The 21916-nt window shown below is 38.3% G+C and overlaps 1 protein-coding gene across 2 annotated transcripts in view; it reads left to right on the top strand.

Moving 5' to 3' along the window:
* Positions 1-21916, top strand: part of LOC127874317 (protein FAM135A-like) — a 77796-nt gene that overhangs the window by 33053 nt on the left and 22827 nt on the right. For both annotated transcript variants that reach the window (XM_052418563.1, XM_052418562.1), the window contains 9 exons: positions 1013-1152; positions 3270-3340; positions 5494-5670; positions 8368-8461; positions 13091-13238; positions 16515-16720; positions 17936-18009; positions 18787-18944; positions 19974-21568. In XM_052418563.1, coding sequence (XP_052274523.1) covers positions 1013-1152; positions 3270-3340; positions 5494-5670; positions 8368-8461; positions 13091-13238; positions 16515-16720; positions 17936-18009; positions 18787-18944; positions 19974-21568 — 2663 coding nt within the window. The remainder of the gene's footprint in view (positions 1-1012; positions 1153-3269; positions 3341-5493; positions 5671-8367; positions 8462-13090; positions 13239-16514; positions 16721-17935; positions 18010-18786; positions 18945-19973; positions 21569-21916) is intronic.

Here is a 21916-nt window from a genome sequence, read left to right as displayed (position 1 = left end):
GATGACACATGCCGCTTAAACTAGATTTTCACCAAGAACAGAAAAAGTCCCCGATTAGCATGTGTGGACAACGATTAAAGAACATGCATTAAGCCCAAATTTTCTCAAAACAATGCTCAGTTTGTACCGAGATGATCCTTAGATGTATTAATAAAACAGAACAGAAAAATAGACATTATGCATAGAAAAATTGCTTTTATAAGTATTAACACTTATGCACCAAATAACATTGTTCATACAATTTGTATACAAAATGAATGTAAGCCTGGGAAAAGGGGTCCAAGTAAGTGTGTCTTAACCCTTTCAGTGCTGCAACGGAATTTTGAAGGCCTTTGCAAACAGTTTGGATCCAGATGAGAAGCCACAGAACGTGGCGTTTCATCAGGATCCAAACTGTTTGCTATTCTGATAGTATTCTTTGAAAAAAATCAAACAAAATGCTTATTTTAAAAATTCAGCAGACAACATTTTAGCAGATAACAAATTTCCCAGCATGCAAAGGGTTAAGTGTTGTCCCAGATAAGCCTGTACAAGACAAAATCAGAGATGATTCTTTTCACTGTTGTGGTATTTTTTGTTTATAGAAAGTTTTTTGTAAGCAAAACTCAGTTTTGACAGATAATGTCGTCCCTGATTAGCCTGTGCGGACTGCCAAGGCTCATCTGGGATGACACTTTATGCACATGCATTAAGCCTAGTTTTCCAAAAACAGTTGAATTTAATCACTGAATAAGTGCTCTCAAAATGATCCCGTTTGGCTTATAAATCAGAAACAGAGAAACAGAAATAATATTAAAAAAACACACTTATTAGTGGTATTTCACTATATGAAAATTTGCTTTACTGTGTAACATTTTCAAACAAAATTATAAGCAACAAATTTTAATGAAGAAAATGTCAAAGAGCCTCACTGTGTGAAAAATGGGTTTACTGCATGTACATACAGTGACATCCCAGACAACTGCACAGGCTAATCTGGGAAGACATTTTTGCAAATAATTTCTTCCTGCAGATGAGGACAATGAGATCCCTGCTCACGTGATCAGCGAATGGGCTGTGAGTCGCACATTCCAGATCCTGTATCGCAACGAGGATGTTGCCATCAATGACGTCATCTTGTACAGATTCCATACGCTTGTCAATAGCACAAAGGTTTGTCTTTAAGAAATCAGTTTTATTTCTGGTCAAATTTTGGGTTACATTTTGCCCTATTCCCAAATCTCACACATTTTTTTCCCCACAAATGACTTCCTAAAATTCCCAGTTAAAGGTAAACAAATTTTTTTTAAACAACTCTCAAGTTTTAGATTATCGTTCTATCCATCTGTATAAAGTGAACTTAAGTTAATTTAGTGAGCAAATCACTTTAATTCTTAATTTAATTTTATTTATTAGCAAAAACACAACAATAACATTTTCCCAATGTGAGTCAAAACTGTTATTTTTTCCCAAGCCATATTCCCAAAATGGTGAAAAAAAGTGTAAATGGCACTTTCAAATTGTATGTTATAAAGGCTGTGCAAAAAATACTATTGGGTTCTGTGCTCTGTGTTATGAGTAACCATTACAACTAGTATTTGAGCTGACATGCTGTAGGGAAACCATGCTTAACGCATGTGGGTAAAGTGCCATCCTAGATTTACCTGTGCAGTCTGCACAGGCTAATCAGGGATAACACTTTCCCTATTAACTGGATATTGTTAGAAAGAAACTTCTTTACATGAAAATTCCATAAACGTGCAAAGTGGGTGCCTGATTAGACTGCATAGGCTCTTCTGGGGCAACACTGAACACATGCATTAAGCCCAGTTCTTCTGGGGCAACACTGAACACATGCATTAAGCCCAGTTCTTCTGGGGCAACACTGAACACATGCATTAAGCCCAGTTTTCCAAGGCTCATCTGGGGCAACAATGAACACATGCATTAAGCCCAGTTCTTCTGGGACAACACTGAACACATGCATTAAGCCCAGTTGTTCTGGGGCAACACTGAACACATGCATTAAGCCCAGTTGTTCTGGGGCAACACTGAACACATGCATTAAGCCCAGTTCTTCTGGGGCAACACTGAACACATGCATTAAGCCCAGTTCTTCTGGGGCAACACTGAACACATGCATTAAGCCCAGTTCTTCTGGGGCAACACTGAACACATGCATTAAGCCCAGTTCTTCTGGGGCAACACCGAACACATGCATTAAGCCCAGTTTTCCAAGGCTCTTCTGGGGCAACAATGAACACATGCATTAAGCCCAGTTCTTCTGGGACAACACTGAACACATGCATTAAGCCCAGTTCTTCTGGGGCAACACTGAACACATGCATTAAGCCCAGTTCTTCTGGGGCAACACTGAACACATGCATTAAGCCCAGTTTTCCAAGGCTCTTCTGGGGCAACAATGAACACATGCATTAAGCCCAGATCTTCTGGGGCAGCACTGAACACATGCATTAAGCCCAGTTCTTCTGGGGCAACACTGAACACATGCATTAAGCCCAGTTCTTCTGGGGCAACACTGAACACATGCATTAAGCCCAGTTCTTTTGGGGCAACACTGAACACATGCATTAAGCCCAGTCTTCTGGGGCAACACGGAACACATGCATTAAGCCCAGTTCTTCTGGGGCAACACTGAACACATGCATTAAGCCCAGTTCTTCTGGGGCAACACTGAACACATGCATTAAGCCCAGTTCTTCTGGGGCAACACTGAACACATGCATTAAGCCCAGTTCTTCTGGGGCAACACTGAACACATGCATTAAGCCCAGTTCTTCTGGGGCAACACTGAACACATGCATTAAGCCCAGTTTTCCAAGGCTCAAATTCTTGTTTATTACTATCTCAAGTGAATTATGAACAAGCAAATAATAAATAAAAAAACATGACAGGAAACAGTTATGATTTTTTCAAGCAAGCAACTGTTGTTGTTGGTCAAATTTGAAAAGCATGGCTTTCTTTCATGACCCACCACACTCTGGAAAAACAGGGTTTAATGCAAATGCTTAAAGTGTCATACACGATTAGCTTGTGCAGTCCACACAGGCTAATCATGAATGAACTTTTTTCTGTTATATAATTTTTTGTTTCAAGGAAGTCTCTTCTTAAGGTAAAAAAGATAAGACAGAAAGTTTTGTCCGTGAATAACCTGTGCAAACTGCACAGGCTTATTTTGGACAATACTGTACGCACATGTATTAAACCCTATTAACCCAGAGCGAGGTTCTTACCTGTTTCTAACGTGCTTGTTTTTTGCATGTTTTCAGTTGCTTGAAGAGCTTTCCAAGCTGGAGATTATGCTCAATGTGGAACTGTGGTTCTCCGAGGAACACTGCTCGTACGTACTCGTCCTCTTGTAGTATTTTATCACTTTGTTAAATTGAGCCACTTTCTTGGAGAAACTTGACTAAACATTGGGCATTAATGGTTGTCCCATATCAGACTGCATCGTCCACAGATGTGAATTAGGTACTGCTCTTCCATCTGAATTGGAATCCTGTGGGCAAAAAGTGTTGTTGCACAGGCTAATTTGGGACGATTCTTTATTCACATGCAGTAAGCCCAGTATTCTCAAAACACAGCTAAATTTATTGATGGCCCTTTGGCAGTAATGGACTTTGGTTTACGTCGTTGCACAGTGTGTACCGTAATTACTCTATGTTTTCGGACACTTAAAATTTTTTTTTTTTTTTCGTGTCCGAAAATTTAGATACGAAAAATATTCAATAATAACGAGTGTCCGAAAATTTAGAGACAGACATGTTATGGTAGTTTGTCAATTATTGTAATGAAATAAAACCAATTATAAATGTGCAATAATTTTATTGTGTTGTACTCCCCTTACCCTGCTTCAAATCAAGTACAACACTTATTTGCCATCGCTTACCTGAAATGGTTTGTAAAAAACGTCATAAACAACCATACTGCTTCCTGAATACTATAAAATTTCAAACGCTGTTGGGTGTAACCATTGTTTATTTTACAGGTATACATTGTAATCTACCCAGTAACGCAATTGTAATGGTCCATTGCCCTCAGGGCATTCTATGCCAGGTTTTATTACGTTAATCCGGTAGTAAAACTCCATGATCGAAGGGTCCCAGATAAGAGAAAACAGGGCAGAAATCTAGTAAACTAGCGCTGTTAAATAAACTGTCCGAAAAATTGGAGTCATAAATTATGAACGAAAATCCGTATGTCCGAAAATATAGTCACGAAAAATAATTATTTTGGCTAAAAAGGAGGGTGTCCGAAAACTTAGAGTGTCCGAAAACTTAGAGTGTCCGAAAACTTAGAGTAATTACGGTAGTCCTTGTCTGCAATTGTTATAAACTGAAAATAGAAAATGTCGCCCAACTTTATAAATGAATTACTACGCACGATTTTACTGGAATTGTTTAAATAAAATTTGGCTGCCTGTTTTTCTTTACAATCATAATCTCCTTTACCAATTTTGTTCGAAAGGCCCACAGTAAAAAATGTTCATGGGTATTTTGAAACCAAAACATTAATAACTGGACATTGAACAGTTAAAAAATCAGGATGTTATGGAAAACCTCTTGATAAAATGTTGACATCATTACAATCATGCTTGCTTGGGTTGATAATATTTAATGAAATAAACAATGGGCTTGAATATTATAATTATTTTTGATAGTGTTCCCATGTTTCTCTTCTTTTTCCCTGTGTTTCACTTTAGTGTTCCCATGCTTTACAGTGATGTTTTTATTTACTACAGCTCTTTCATGTTTGGCTATAGCTTTATCATGTTTGGCTGTAGTATTGCCCTATTTTAATATAGCCATCCCATGTTTCACTATGGCCTTCCCATATTTCACTATAGCCCTCCAATATTACACTACAGCTTTCCAATATTTCATGATAGCCTTCCAATATTTCACTATAGCCTTCCAATATTTTACTATAGCCTTCCCATATTTCATCATAGCCTTTCAATATTTCACCATAGCCTGCTAATATTTTACCATAGCCTTCCAATATTTCACCATAGTTCCAGTATATCAAGATAGCCGTCCAATATTTCACCATAGCCTTCCAATATTTCAATATAGCCTTCCAATATTTCACCATAGCCTTCCAATATTTGACCATAGCCTTCCAATATTTCACTAAAGCCTTCCAATATTTGCCCATAGCCTTCCAATATTTCACAATTGCCTTCCAATATTTCAATATAGCTTTCCCATATTTCACCAAAGCCTTCAAATATTTCACCATAGGCTTCCCAAGGTTAAAAAATTTCTTAAGAGCTCATACTTTTCACGATATTTTTCCTGCATTTCACTTTAGTGTTCCCTTTTGCACATTCGTCTTTAATGTTCCCACATTTCGCTATAAATTTTTTCATTTTCAATGTTTTCTATGGTGTTCCCATGTGTCACTGTAGAGTTTTCAGGCTTCAGTTAAGGTTTCCCATGTTTCACAACAGAGATCCCACATTTTGAATATTCAGTGCTCCCATCGTTCCAGGGCGGAGACCATACAAGGCAAGGTGGAGTGTGTGAGTCAGCGGACATTGAACCTGCACTTCAGCCCCACCAAGGGGCTGCACCACCACGCGCCACTGCTCTTTGACTACTTTCACCTCTGCTGTGTGGAGATCACCGTCCATGGCACGCTGATTGCCATACACCAGCCTTTCCTAAGGTAACTAGTCGGATAGTATTAACATTTTGGTGCTTGTTGAAGCATTTTTGCATCTTGCTGCAGGTGACACTTTAAAACCTAATGGCAAAATAATCATGAGAAATACCTCCTTTTGTCACGTGGTTTTAAAGGGCTAATAATGTATAAAACAGCAGATCCAATGATAACTGCAATTTAATTTAAAGGTCGCCGTGGTGTAATGGATATGGTGTCCGCCTAATGACCGGGTTCGATCCCCACCGTGGGAGCGTTCTTTAGATCTCCCCCAATGACACAAAGTACTGGTTCTAGGCCCAGGAAACGGACTCGAGAGCGTTTATATAAGTCTCAGGCTTTCGATGCAAAGGAGCTAAAATAAATAGGTTTAAACTAAAAAAAATAATTTTAAGTTGACTGCTGCAAATTGCAATAACAATGAATGAATAACCACTTAGATACATGCTGTGACGCGTTTTGAGGAAATCAAATGAAATTTAAGACCTTTTTTTATTGATTCAAGTTTTAAACTCTTTATTTGCAACCCAAAGATACTGATGAGCAGCAAACAACATAAAACCTGAACAGACTGCCAGTTACTCACAGGCTGGTCTGGTTTTATGCTAGTTGCCAATTGCAATTTTCACTTAGATTCTAAGCAAGAAACGGTTTAACTTGTTGCTTGTAGATGCTAAATCTCTCAAAGTTTATAGGATAGATTTCATTTAAAGGCTACTGGTTCTTATATAACATTTGAAACTTTTTTAATATTTATCTGATAATCCTCCTATGTCACCTGTTTTTATGCCCCCCGTAGGGTGGCATATAGCAGTTGAACTCTCCGTCAGTATGTCAGTCTGTCTCCGTCCGTCCGTCCGAAAAAAACACTTTAACGTTGGCCATATTTTTTGCAATATTGAAGATAGCAACTTAATATTTGGCATGCATGTGTATGTATCTCATGAAGCTGCACATTTTGAGTGGTGGAAGTTCAAGGTCAAGGTCATCCTTCAAGGTCAAAGGTAAAAACCCCCAAACATTTTTTTTTTCAAAGCGGCACAATAGGGGGCATTGTGTTTCTGATGAACACATCTCTTGTTCATCTCTTTTATCCATTTTGTTTGTTAAGTATAAAATTGAATAGTAGTTTTGCATTTGCAGCATTACTCTGGGAACACAAGGCTAAATGCATGTGCGTAAAAAATTGTTTCAGATTAGCCTGTGAAGTATGAACAATCTTATCAGGGATGACACTTTCTGCATTTGTAGAATCTTTAGCTCACCTGATTGCTCAGGTGAGCTTTTGTGATCGGTCTTTGTCTGTCGTCTGTCCGTCGTCCACATTTAGTTTGTAAACACTCTAGAGGCCACATTTCTTGTCCGATCTTCATGCAACTTGGTCAGGAGATTTGTCCCAATGATACCTCTATCGAGTTTGAAACTGGGTCATGCTGGGTCAAAAATTAGGTCACTAGGATAAAAAAAGACAAACCTTGTAAACACTGTAGAAGTCACATTTTATGCCCAATCTTCATTTAACTTTGTCAAAATGTTTGTCTTAATGATATGTTGGTTGAGTTCAAAAGTGGTTCCGGTCCGTTGAAAAACATGGCCGCCAGTGGGCGGGGCAGTTTTCCTTATTTGGCTATAGAGAAACCTTGTAAACACTCTAAAGGCCACATTTATTGTCCGATCTTCATGAAACTTGGTCAGAAGATTTGTCCCAATGATACCTCGATCGAGGTTGAAACTGGGTCATAATAAGTCAAAAACTAGGTCACAAGGTAAAAAAAACAACAACCTTGTAAACACTGTAGAAGTCACATTTTATGCCCAATCTTCATGTAACTTTGTCAAAAAGTTTGTCTTAATGATTTGTTGGTTGAGTTCAAAAGTGGTTCCAGTCCGTTGAAAAACATGGCCGTCAGTGGGCGGGGCAGTCCAGTTTTCCTTATTTGGCTATAGAGAAACCTTGTAAACACTGTAGAGGCCACATTTCTTGTCCTATCTTCATGAAACTTGGACATAAGATATGTCCTAATGATACCTTGATCGAGTTTGAAACTGGGTCATGCTGGGTCAAAAACAATGTCACTAGGTAAAAAAAAAGAAAAACCTTGTTAACACTGTAGAAGTCACATTTCATGCCCAATCTTCATGTAACTTTGTCAAAATGTTTGTCTTGATGATATGTTGACTGAGTTCAAAAGTGGTTCTGGTCCATGGAAAAACATGGCCGCCAGTGGGGGGGCAGTATTCCTTATTTGGCTATAGAGAAACCTTGTAAACACTAGAGGCCACATTTCTAGTTCCAAATCTTACAAAAAACTTTTAAACGCATGTAGTATTAGCATTACTTGCAAATGTTTGCATTGCAAAAACCCCATGCAAATGGACAGTACTCAATCAGCATTAATCATATGCTCACACTGCAAAAGTAAACAGAAGAGAACCAATCTAATATGCTCTAGAGTACTGAATTTTTAAACTACCGGTAAGCAATGAACAAGGCCTTGTAAAAAAATGCGAGGGATCTAGGGCCATCTTGGCCCTCTTGTTTAGTTTAGTCTCTTCTTAACGGACAGTCAAGTGTAGGAGGGAAGTGTTCCCTGTGATAAGCCATTGCAGACTGCTCAGTCTAATTTGGTACAACCCTTTATGCACATGAATTAAGCCCCCATAATGGAGTCATTTAATTGTATGGTATTTTTGCATTTGCAGCGTACCAAAGCAGCCCCGCTCTGCGTGGTCAAGCCGCAATCCAGAGCTGTCTACGCTGGAAACTGTGTATTTTGGGGATAGGCCAATATCTGCCGTAAGTGATGAAGAAGAAAATTTATGTCATGAATGTATGATAACTTACTTGACTGTTTGTTTATAAGTAAATGGTACTAATCAGGTCCTGCCGTATAAGTAAATGGTACTAATCAGGTCCTGCCGTATAAGTAAATGGTACTAATCAGGTCCTGCCGACAGGTTTTTAATGAATGGCTATTTACAAATATTTGATCCAGTCTCAAGAAAATGGCTTTATTCAAGTGCGTTAAGTATTCAGCACAGGCTATATAGGGATGACACTTTACACTTCTATGGAATTTTTTCATGTAAAGAAAGTCTCGTCTTAATGAAAATCCAGTCTAGACAGAGATAGTCCATTGAACAAACATTTTAGGTTATAGGGACGTCTCTTCTTCATAAAATCAAGTCTAGACAGAAAGTGTACGTTGAAACAACCATTGTAGGTGTAAAGAAAGTATCGTCTGAAAGAAAATCCAGTCTAGACAGTGAGTTTCAGTTGTGGCTTTAAGGTACGTGTCACCTTGTGGACACATGCAGTTTGTGCCTTGTCCTTGCATCATATCAGTAAAGGTTTATATTCATGTGACTGTAAGTTCTATTCCTACGTAGTGCATTGGTAAACTGTTTCATCAGTTTAAGATGACATGTGGTATGCACCAACTATGGTGCTTGCTTAAAGGTTGATGTCACATCTGGGAAATAGGCTTTATGTGTAGCAAGAGTTACAAAGGACTTGTACATAAATGCTGTATTAACTGTGAACACTTTCCCCAATAAGAAGCCAAATGAAAATTGCCATATGCAAACATCATAAAACTAGAACAGCCTGTGAGGAACTTGCAGTCTGTTCATGTTTTATGCTGTTTGCTGCTCATCAGTATCTAAGGTTTGGAGATGAAGCCTTAACAACTTGAATCTAGTAAGAAAGGTCTTAAATTAAATTTAACTTCCTAAGGGACTACACATGCGGGAATATAAATATATATCTAAGTGGTAAAGGGTTCGCATGTGTGGCAAACAACACTTGTTTCTGTGTCAAGTGAAATATATCGGGGTCATCCCTGTCATTCTTACATTATTTCTAGTCATTGACATTATTTTGGGCTTTGAATGAAGGTGTTTGTTCACCTGCTTCACACCTCTGTGACCTAGACTATTGCGAGTCTGGTTGGTTGTTACCATGCCAGATGGATGTGGTTTCATTGTTTGTAACCATGCCAGATGGATGTGGTTTCATTGTTTGTAACCATGCCAGATGGATGTGGTTTCATTGTTTGTAACCATGCCAGATGGATGTGGTTTCATTGTTTGTAACCATGCCAGATGGATGTGGCTTCATTGTTTGTAACCATGCCAGATGGATGTGGTTTCATTGTTTGTAACCATGCCAGATGGTTGTGGTTTAATTGTTTGTAACCATGCCAGATTGTTGTGGTTTCATTGGTTGTAACCATACCAGATGGTTGTGGTTTCCTTGGTTGTGACCATGCCAAATGGTTGTGGTTTCCTTGGTTGAAGCCATGCCAGATGGTTCTGGTTTCCTTGGTTGTAACCATGCCAGATTGTTGTGGTTTCAATGGTTGTAACCATGCCAGATTGTTGTGGTTTCCTTGGTTGTACCCATGCCAGATGTTTGTGGTTAGGGCTGTCACGATTCACTGGTATATCGGTATATCGTGGTGCATGTCGTGAAAAAAATTGCACCGTTTTTTAGCTCATCTATTTTTTGAAAAAAAATTATGAGCTATTGTCATCACCTTGGCGTCGGCGTCGGCGTTGGCGTTGGCGTCGGCGTCGGCGTCCAGTTAAGTTTTGCGTTTAGGTCCACTTTTCTCAGAAAGTATCAATGCTATTGCATTCAAACTTGGTACACTTACTTACTATCATGAGGGGACTGGGCAGGCAAAGTTAGATAACTCTGGCGTGCATTTTGACAGAATTATGTGCCCTTTTTATACTTAAAAAATTGAAAATTTTGGTTAAGTTTTGCGTTTAGTTCCACTTTTCTCAGTAAGTATCAATGCTATTGCATTCAAACTTGGTACACTTACTTTCTATCATGAGGGGACTGGGCAGGCAAAGTTAGATAACTCTGGCATGCATTTTGACAGAATTATGTGCCCTTTTTATACTTAGAAAATTGACAATTTTGGTTAAGTTTTGTGTTTAGGTCCATTTTATTCCTTAAGCATCAAAGCTATTGCTTTCATACTTGCAACACTTACTAACTATCATAAGGGGACTGTGCAGGCAAAGTAATGTAACTCTGACTGGCATTTTGACAGAATTATGTGCCCTTTTTATACTTAGAAAATTGAAAATTTGATTAAGTTTTGTGTTTAGGTCCACTTTATTCCTACAGTATCAAAGCTATTGCTTTCATACTTGCAAGATTTATGAACTATCATAAGGGGACGGTGCAGGCAAAGTTATGTAACTCTGACTGGCATCTGGACGGAATTATGGGCCCTTTATACTTAGAAAATTGAAAATTTGGTTAAGATTTATGTTTTGGTCCACTTTACCCCTAAAGTATCATAGATATTGCTTTCATACTTGGAACACTCACAAACTATCATAAGGGTACAGTAAAAGGACAAGTTGCATAACTCTGGTTGTCATTGTTACGGAATTATGGCCCTTTTTTGACTTAGTAACTTTTAATATATGGTTAAATTTTGTGTTTCGATCCACTCGAAGTATCAAGGCTATTGCTTTCAAACTTCAAATACTTACATGCTATCATGAGGTTACTGTACCTGGCAACTTGAATTTTACTTTGACCTTTGAATGACCTTGACTCTCAAGGTCAAATTATTAAATTTTGCTAAAATTGCCATAACTTCTTTATTTATGATTAGATTTGATTGATACTTTGATGAAACTACTCTTACCTGACATACCACAATAGACTTCACCCAAACCATCCCCCGTGCCCTCCCCCCCTCCCCCCCCCCCCCCCTCTCCCCCCCCCTCCCCCCCCTAATTTTTTTTTTTTTATTTTTTTTTAAGATCATCTCACAAATGACCACCACACCCTCACACTATACCCCCACCCCACCCCCCCCCCCCCAATTTTTTTTTTTGATTTTTTTTTTTTTTTTTTAAGATCATCTCACAAATTATCACCACACCCTCACACTATACCCCCCTCCCCCCCATTTTTTTTTTTAAACGGTTATGTTGAAATACCGTCCAACCATCGCACCCAAACCCCCCCCCCCCATGGAAGATAATGTAATAAATGTCCACAACCCCACACTATACACCCCTCTTCACTCCACTCCTCCCTCCTTTGTGATTGAAAATGAGAGTCCCTTCACCTTTAAAAAGAAAATAGATGAGCGGTTTGCACCCGCAAGGCGGTGCTCTTGTTTAATATTGTTATATTAGCACAGATATAAATCGTTTTGAAAACTGTAGAAGCGATTTAAAAGGGCTAAATAAATAATCCGTTAATATCCAGGTCAAGCAAGCGCTTCCATTGGTAGATGTCTAACTTTCACGTTTAAAATACGGCAATGTATGGGTCCGTACCTTTTTTGGAATTTGGGACAGATTTCCTTTGCAAATAAGTTCATAATTATCCAAAAGATGTTTACTCTATTTCTTATTTACTTTCTTTAGTATATCGATCGTTCAAAGCATGGCACTTCCGAATCATGTTATCTTAAGATTATGAATAAGTCGAGGAAGAGTCAGAACGCTACAGATTTTCAATACTGGGCCTGCTGACTCCGCATTTTGAACATGCCCTTGAAGCGTTCGATTTACATAGATCGTAGTCACAGCTATTGTAAACAACATGGCGGACATTTAAGAAAAAGACGCGAAAAACAATAACAATGACTACTTCTATCAAGTTTATTACAGTTTCTTTTACAGTTTCTAGTCATACTATGATACCAGTGTTTTCTGATTATTGAGTTTAATAACGTTTGTAAAACTTGTTATTCTGCTGTTTTCTTCACAGATACATATTCTGTAAAATATCGCGGTATGTATCGCGATACAGTGTTGCCGTACCACGATATACCGCGGTACGCTCACGGCGTATCGTGACAGCCCTATTTGTGGTTTCAATGGATGTAACCATGCCAAATGGCTGTGGTTTCCTCATGCTAGTCGCATGGTACTCTGGTTTCTCTTAAGTACTAACACATGTAAATTGAATGTTTGTATGTATGATTTAAAAATCAAGGTACTGTCCAACTTTCATGTCTCTATAAAAAAGAGAGTACCAGGACATTCCCTGGAATGCAAGGACGTGCACTTGAGCGCTGGGTCCATGCATAATGCAGCCTCAAGTGCAGAAGAACCTCATCAACATAAAAGTACACTCACATACCTAAATGTGAGCCTCACTGTGCAAAACAGGACTTAATGCATGCATGTTTAGTGTCACCCCAGATTAGCCTGTGCAGTCAGCACAGGCTTATCAGGAATAACACTTTCTGCTTGTTTGATATTATTCTGTTAAAGGAAGTCTCTTGTAAGAGAATATCCAGTTAAGGCTAAACATTTCATCCCTGATAAGCCTGTTTAAACTGCACAGGCTATTGTGGGATGACACTGACAGCACATTGATTAAGCCCTGTTTTCCCAGAGCAAGGCGCACATGCATCATCTGACTGATTGTTTACAGGATCCGGACCAGTGTTCACCGGTGAATCTGCATTCAGCCTGGTCAATGCACCATCATATATGTAACCTACTGCTGTCAGCATATGAGAGTCTTCAAACCACCTTTGAGTTCTACCTCAAGGATATCTGCAGATCTCAGTTCCAGCTTGGTGAGAAGTGTATTATTTTCGTTCAACTTTGGGTTTGTTAGGGGGACCAATTCCCGATGGAAGAAAGTATAAATTGTTCCCAAATGGGACCTAAAAATTCCCTTTTGGTTTGTTAGGGGGACCAATTCCCGATGGAAGAAAGTATATATTGTTCCCAAATGGGACCTAAAAATTCCCTTTTGATTTCAAAAAATAATTATAATAAGTCTTAACATGTCAAAATTATCTCCAAATCTAGCTCTATAAGTTGAAACTTAGGAAATATTGAAATCACTTTTATTATCAATTTTTAAGCATTTGTTAGCCTAAAATATACAACATTAATTTCCTTATTTGAGGCAAAAGTACGCGTTATTTCCCAAAATAGTGAAAAAAAAACTATGTTGAAAATCAAGCTGTCTTTATTGGGCATTTCCTTGTGTTTTCTCCTGGGAGGCTTATGGGGAATTATTTCACATGTTTTATGGGGAATTATTTCCTTCTTTTGAATGCCTGTATAGCTTAACCAGTTGTTGTTAACCCTTACAGTGCTGGAACCGAATTTTGAAGGCCTTTGCAAACAGTTTGGATCCAGATGAGACGCCACAGAATGTGGCGTCTCATCTGGATCCAAACTGTTTGCTATTCTGATAGTATTCTTTGAAAAAAAATCGAAGAAAATGCTAATTTTAGAAATTCAGCAGACACCATTTTAGCAGATGACAAATTTCCCAGCATGCAAAGGGTTAACTTTATCAGATCTAGCTGTTTAACTGGTAGCATTTGGTGATCAAAGCAAGAGGGGTATGATAGTTTCATCTTTTGTGGGGGTTCCAATATTACTTCCTTTAATTAACGAAAAAGTACACATAAGTACTATTACTTAATAGAAAATATATCATTGAGTTTGTTTGTTTTTGCTGAGAGTTTATTCTATCATTTTTAAAATGGACCACATTAGATCTACACACAAACATAACGGTTATTTGCAGTTAACAATTTGGAGAAGCTGGCACTCATTCTGATATTATTGTTTGAAAAGCTGGACATGTTAAAAGCTGAAAATCTGACCATGCCATTAAAGGGGCACACATTAATGGTTGTCAATTGACCTACAGAAAGTAGATGGAAGTCTGGGCAAGTCAATATCAAAAGGTGGTATTAGAGCTGGGCAATCTACTTTTGAATGAAAGCAGGAAACAATTGTGAACAATTTATATGAAATATCTATGTTGGAAATAAGCTTAAGCATATAGAGTCAACAATCAAAGATTTGGTCCAAAGTAAATAATTATGATATGCCGTGACATTAACCTGGGCTCTTAATTAGTTTTATTGGCTGAGCATCATTGTAGCGTAATTGTATCGTTCGTGGAAAACACACAGTAACAACTAAAGTTCATTTCTGTTTGCATCGAGATTTATTTCTGTTAAATAATTTCTAACACAACGCTTCTAATGTTCATGGAGTACAATTTTACAGCGCCGCGGCCGCCACGTCAAGAAAGCGTGACTACCCTACTCGATTGTCAAACTTAGGACTCCTCTTCATACAACGCAGATGCCAATTTATACAATAATGGACAAATAAATTGGGTGACGGCTGTCTGGATGATTGACTTTAACATGAGTTGAATTACCTGATACGGGATGGCTTTATGTGTGACTTACATATCTTGTGCATATATATGCCAATAATTAAGCGAGACCACGTTTGTTTAACTGCATATATGAAAGTTCACCTGTCATTTAACATGAAAATATACACAAATTAACAGTGCTGCATGTGCTTACCATAGACATAACTAATAAGTGAACCCAGCCATGGGCAATAACTTGGTGCATTTTTCTCATCTAATTTGACGATGACATATGATGCCCATTTATGCATTTCTTCATGAAGACAGATATTATGTATTCAGTTACACCGAACAAGGAATATACATGAAATACACCAATTATGCGACATCATTCTACATATGCTTTAACCAATCTGGCAAAACAACAGTTCCACCTTTAGGATTATCAGTCAATTTGAATCTTCTGTCGAAAAAATTGTCCTTTACATTGATCAGTCAATTATTAACATTTTCCTGTACAGAGCTTCTGGGGTTTCTTTTATTTTATACACTTACATAAGGCTTATAGCATTATCTTGATTCTAATGTAAACCTGGGTCAGGATTCTCCAACTAATTGTTGGACTTAAGACTGAAAATAAAAAAATCTTTAAACTGTAATGTTATGATAGAAAAGAAGAGTAAAATATTAAATGGAATTAAAAACCTGTAATTCTTCATTTAGAACTATTAATTACCTAAACAATATTTGTAGCCTGTATGTATTCAAAAGCTGAATGTGTTGTTCGCCGTTCCAAGTCCATCCTTCATTGTAAGTCTAAGAAAGAGTTGGTGAATATGGGACCTAGTCGAACCCTTTTCCGCTCAGATACTCACTTTGACACGTTTGTAGTTCCCTTAGACGTCTTAATTAGATTAAAGACCTTTCTATTAAGAAGATATTTTAAACCTTCATTTCCCATCCTTAAAAACTGATAAGCAGTAAACAGTATGAATCGTGAACAGACTGGGAGTTGCTGTCAGGCTGTTCTGGTCTTATGCTGTATGCGTAAAGCCATTTTCACGTTGCTTCTGAGTGGGAAAATATCATGTGTTGTCCCACATTAGCCTGTGAGGTCTTTGAAGACAAATTGGGGACAACACATTACGTATAAGTTTAAGTTTTTAAAAACAGACTTCCTGTAAACAAAAAATCAAAAAGTGTCGTCCCTCTTTAGCATGTGGGCTGCACAGGCTAGTCTGGGATGACTTTAACGCATATGCATAAAGCACAGGTTTCTCTGAATGGGAATCAAATGTAAAACTCCCCAGAGAACATAAACTGTACCAATAACATCCTTATGAGCAGCAAACAGCATAAAACCTCCTTTTGTGATTTTTTATGCTTTATACTTCCTATCTTATGCCTTTAAGATTAGGAAAAATAGCTTGATAAACTGTGAAATTGGGTAAATTGAAACAATATCAATATGATAATATATAATATGAACAGTATTCCAATATGTGCATGTTTATCTGCATTTTCAATTTATTTTATAAAGTACTATAGAATTATATCACTGAATGTTCAACGCAAGATTCCAATTATTGACTTTATTAGAACATTTTGTCATATGTTAGTGAAAAAAAGAGTTCCTTTTTGCCTTTTAGAAACAGCCTGTAAAAGGATGTAATTTGGGGTAAAATAATCACTCTTCAAACAACATTCTTCTCCCCAGAGCACATCAACTGTCACCACAAGCTGGCACGTATCATGGACGGCATCCAGGAGTTCGACAATGAGGAGGAGCTGATCCAGACGGGGACAAGGGACATCACACAGCTGTGTGCAGCCAACGTGATCCTCTGGACCCAGTTCCTGGAGACGGCCACCCTCGACCAGGGCATCATCTTTCATCTGGCCAAGGAGCATCACACCACACGAGTAGGTGTACACATTATATCTTGTGACGACTGTGGATCAAATTAATGTCATTTGCTTCCTACCATTAGAGCTAATACTATGAGGGCATCATCTTCCATCTGGCCAAGGAGCATCACTGTACACAAGTAGGTGAACCCATAATATCTCGTGACAACCGTAGATCAAATTAATGTCATTTGCTTCCCACCATTAGACCTGATGCTATAAGGGCATTATCTTTCATCTGACCAAGGAGCATCACAGCACTTGAGTAGGCACATCAGAAATGTAACATATTGTGATGACCCTGGATAAAATTAATGTAATTTGCGTCCTACCATTAGACCTGATGCAATAAAGGCATCATCTTTCATCTAGCAAAGGAGCATCACACATCATGGGTAGATGGATTTTTCAGTAGATGGCATTGTTTGGTCAAAAGTAAAATATGTTTTGAAAACTGCTTGTCCGGACTGTTACCTCATAATTCATCAAGTGATTTAAAAGTAATTTACGACATTATGAAGCAATGGAATGTTGCTTGTAACACACATTTCTCTTCCGAAGGTCAGACTTAGAAGTCAAAAGTTAAATGTGGACATAAAACACCTTGTCTTAACTGTAATATAATCATTTATCATGCAAGTTTAAAAGAAATGTATTCAAAATGTTCACCAAGCCTCGTTGAGACATCATGTGTACCAACCATCTCCCAACCTTAAAGGTGAAGGTTACACTTTAAAATTAGAAAGATTACATTTTTCCTCAAATGTCTTTGTCCATACTTTAATTGTATCCGTCTTCATGCATTTGTAAGATAATTTACCCACAATTTCACAATGTGGAAACAGCATCTATCTTTTCCCAAGGTCACGTCACACTTCAAGAAAAAAGGTCACATTTGAGAATTAGACGGCTTGTCTAGACATCAACTCTATAATTTGTTATGGAATTGGAAAATAACATACCACAAATATTCTACATGGGCAAATGGCTTGTCTCCTGTTGGACTTTTGTCATCACTCAAAGGTCAAGGTTGCTCAGGTCAAATCTCCAATGTGGAAATAAAAGTTTGTTGACTTCATCATTTAGCATGCAATTTTAAAATAATTTATTACAAGTTTGTAGTTCCCAAGTCCTTTGCCCGTTGAGATGGGGTTGGGTTCTGTTCTTTTATTGAAGCAAAAAAAGGTTTAATAATGTTTCTTTCTGTTTTCAACCGTTATTTTGTTCCAGGTGAAGAGAATGGCTGAAGGCTTTTTCACACATGAGTACCAGAAAAATGAATGCCTGGCTTGTTACGAACCAAGGTGAGAAATTTGTTACAGGCTGCAAATAAGTTGGAAATTATAAAAAAAGAATGTTTCTTGTGGTTATCCAGATGTTTTGTAAAATTCTGTATTTGTTTTTATACTGACATTTGATTGAATTATATGAGCAGTGCTCTGTGAAAAGGGGTTGTAATGCATGTGCGTTAAGTGTCTACCCAGATTAGCCTCTGCAATCCGCACAGGCTAATCAGGGACGACTCTTTCGGCTTAAACTGGATTTTTGTTAATAATAGACTTTCTTTAAACAGAAAATATCATATAAACGGATAGTTTCATCCCAGATTAGCCTGTGCAGGCTTCACAGGCTCATCTGGAAGACACGCACATGCATTAAAGCCACTTTTCAAAGAGCACAGCTGATAGGTTTGTCATATCCTTGGGAATGGCAGCATTCCCAGGTACCCATTGCATCACTGATGATCTTTATGTATTGAACTTAATGCAGCTAATTTACAGGTAAAAACAAGTTCATACTTCAGCTTTATTTGTAGCTTACAGGTTTCTATTGGAGTGATTACATACAAACCTTGTTATGTGTAAACTGGGCCTTGTGCATGTGCATAAATGGTTATCCCAGTTTAGCCTTGCAGTCCACACAGGCTAATGAGAAAGAACACTTTTCTCCCAAATGCTATTTTTTGTTTGAAGCAGAAAATTCAGTTTAGGCAGAAAAGTGTTGTCCCAGGTTAGCCTTTAAACATTAAGTCCAGTGTTTCCATGGTGATGCTCTTATAATGTATTATTGATCCTTGACAGTTTCCACGGACACACTGACCTGGCCGCCATGGTGCGCAGTTCCATGTACCTGCAGACGTTACCTCCTCTTGATCTCGAGTGCCTGGACCTGGATGGCGACTTCAACACGTTACCAGTCATATTCGAGGACATCTACGATGACCACCCTATTGGGACAGGTATTGAAAAGATATCAGCTGGGTTCAAGGCTTTCTCAATAAAATCGATTTTAGTTTTCAAAAGACATCTTTAAAAACATCTGTACAAGCAGAATGTGTCTTCCCAGATTTTCCTTTGCGAGCTTCACAGATTTATCTGGGCTGACATTTACGCACCTGCATTAAGCTTGACATATTTGTGGACATTTTCAATAACCACCCAATTGGGACAGGTATAGACCAGATATGTTTAATGCTTTTATTGAGTGGTCCAAGGCTGTGATTGCAGTTTTGATTATTTTATGTTTACAGTTAGTTGTATGTTATAAAAGTTGTAGATAATTACAAGAATTTCTCCCTTAATAGAGTTTCCTGATGAAGTGATGAAGTAGAGAATAATATGAGACTATATCCTAAATCACTAAAAGGGACTTTTTCGCGTTTTGGTAAATTGACATAATAAAAAAAAAATTGTTTCAGATTTGCAAATTTTGGTTATAGTTATGATATTTGCTAGGAAATAGTAATACTGAACATTTAGCATGCTGTAATGTATTCATTATATGCATCTTTTGAAGATTACAAAACCTGAAAAAAATAAAGCGTTACAAATGGTAAACAATTGAATAATATGGAGAGTTTTGTTTTTATCGTTATAATTTGTGACATTACAAGGATTGCTGACATTAAGTATAAAACGATTCTCAAGCTCTCCCAGTACAGATGTGGTTTTAGCGCTAGACTTTAATTGCAAGGATCAGTGGTTTGAGCCCATTTGTGGACTTATTGTCTTTATTTAATTTTATTTTTGTTTTATACTGGAGCTTTTTAGCAAAAATGTTTACATTTTTAAATTTAAGCATTTAATCCTAAACTGAATTTTTGCTAAAAAGAGATTTCCTTTGAACAGAACAAAAAACAGACAGCAGAAGTGAACACAGGCTAATCTGTAACCACACTTTACGCACATGCATGTCCTCTCTCTCAGTTTCAATGAATTTTAAGTTAATTCCCCATAACCCCATGTTTAAACAAATCATATTTTTTCAGACGCAACAGATGGCAAGAGTTCAAGGTCCCAGTCGCTCTCTCCCAGTTTCGCTCAAATGACTACGCCAGATGCCCGCCAGAAGTCCAGGCGTAAAAATATCATCAAGAACATCCAACCACACACATTCAAGCGTCCGTCCTCCTTCAATCTCCAAGACGCAGAGAATGCAAACGCTAATGTAAAGAAAGACGTGACACTTGTGGGCTACAAGAAAACCTTTGCCTCTCCTAACGTCCATAGTAAAGTGATAGAGAATTCGCTGGAGCTTGGAACATTTAGCCCTTCAACTGCTAGCAGTAGTCCTTTGACTGCCAACAGCTCTGCCCCCAGACAGGGTCAGATCATGTCTAATTCAGTGTCATTGCCGTTGTTAGAACGGGACTGGAGTCGTGGTAGTGAAGGGACCTTACCCGAATATATGCAGGTGGCGAGGCGGTCGTTACGTGCCAAGAAAAAGGACAAAGGTAAAAAGTCCATTATAACTGTCGATTTTGGCGGCTCAGATTCAAATGTAAGTGTGGAAGGTGCTGCGCCTGCGTCCGCAGAATTGCCAAGGAGATTAAAAAGAGCCTACACTGACCCAGTTAGGCATTCTTTGAATCGTCCCCACAGTGAAAATATCACAGCCAGCGATATAAACGCGAAAATGCACAATTTAAGGATACACGATCTGCGAAGCAGTACGCCAAAGCAGTCAGACGTATCGAGCAGCGAAGACAGTGGGTTTGTGGGGGACCAGAGTGTAAAGAGTGGAATCATGAGGGATGGGGGAGCCAATAACGATGACAGTGATACCGAGACTGATGATTCTGTTAAGAAGCACTTGGATTTTCAGGATGACCTACATAGAAACTTATCAAATTTTCTGACAACAACTCTGGATGACAAGGATCTCCATGACAGTGACAGGAGTGATGATGAAACTTGTGTGCAAAATGGCTATGATGTATGTATGGATGGTGGGAATGAGCAGAATCACGCAAAAAGTGAAAGCGGGGAAAATTCACTGAAAAATAGTGTAATTTTGGAGAAAAATGATAGTTGCAATGACACAAAGCTTGATCGGGAGTCTAAGCAAGGGTTAACAGTAAGAGATATACTTAAAAAGAATGCAATGCTATTGACTAGTCCAGGGTTAAAGTCCCCGAGCGTAGACTCTAGTAGATATCACTCAGTTCGAGAAAGTGCCAATATAACTGTTATCAATTGTGGTGCTGAAAACAGACGAGTTAATAGCGTACCCAGAGACAGCATGACGTCGCTAGATAGTGGTATAAGTCAGACAGGCACTCTGTCAATATCCACAATATCATCAAAGGGGTCCACTGGAATACAGGACTCCCAGTCAACGCTGTATTCTAAGGACACTGCAAGTATCGATGGACATTCAGATAAAGAGTTGGACAGAGATGAAGTCACTGTTATTGAACTCCTGAAAGAAGAGTACACACGCAGCTCTGTTCTGCCTTCTGAGTTTAATCAGAGTGTCACAGACTTCAGCGAATCTGGGGTGTCTGTTTCTGTAATTTCCGTCCGAAATAACCAAAAAGCGTCTAGTGATTCCAATTTACCGCAGTCAATTGAACATTTACAGGTATAATTTGTTATGCGTGGTCTTAATGACAGATTTTGGTTTATGCTTGATTGCTGTTAATTTTAGCTGTATTCTTGGAAATCTGAACTTTATGCATGTACCCACAGTGTTATCCAGGATTAGTCTGTGCAGTCCGCATAGACTTATCAGGGGCAACACTTTCTGCTTTATGGAGTTTTGTGTTTACAGGAGGTCTCTTCTAAACAAAATTCCAGTGAGGGCAGAAAGTGTCAACCCTGATTAACTAGTGCATTCTGCGCAGGCTAATATTAGATGTCACTTAACGCACATGCATTAAGTCCTATTAAGCACATGCATTAAGTCCAATTAAGCACATGCATTAAGTCC

The sequence above is a fragment of the Dreissena polymorpha genome, chromosome 3 (genome assembly GCF_020536995.1).
Source record: "Dreissena polymorpha isolate Duluth1 chromosome 3, UMN_Dpol_1.0, whole genome shotgun sequence".
Classification (NCBI taxonomy): Eukaryota; Metazoa; Mollusca; class Bivalvia; order Myida; family Dreissenidae; genus Dreissena; species Dreissena polymorpha.
The sequence above is the reverse complement of the archived record's forward strand: the minus strand, read 5'-3'. Positions and strand labels throughout refer to the sequence as shown.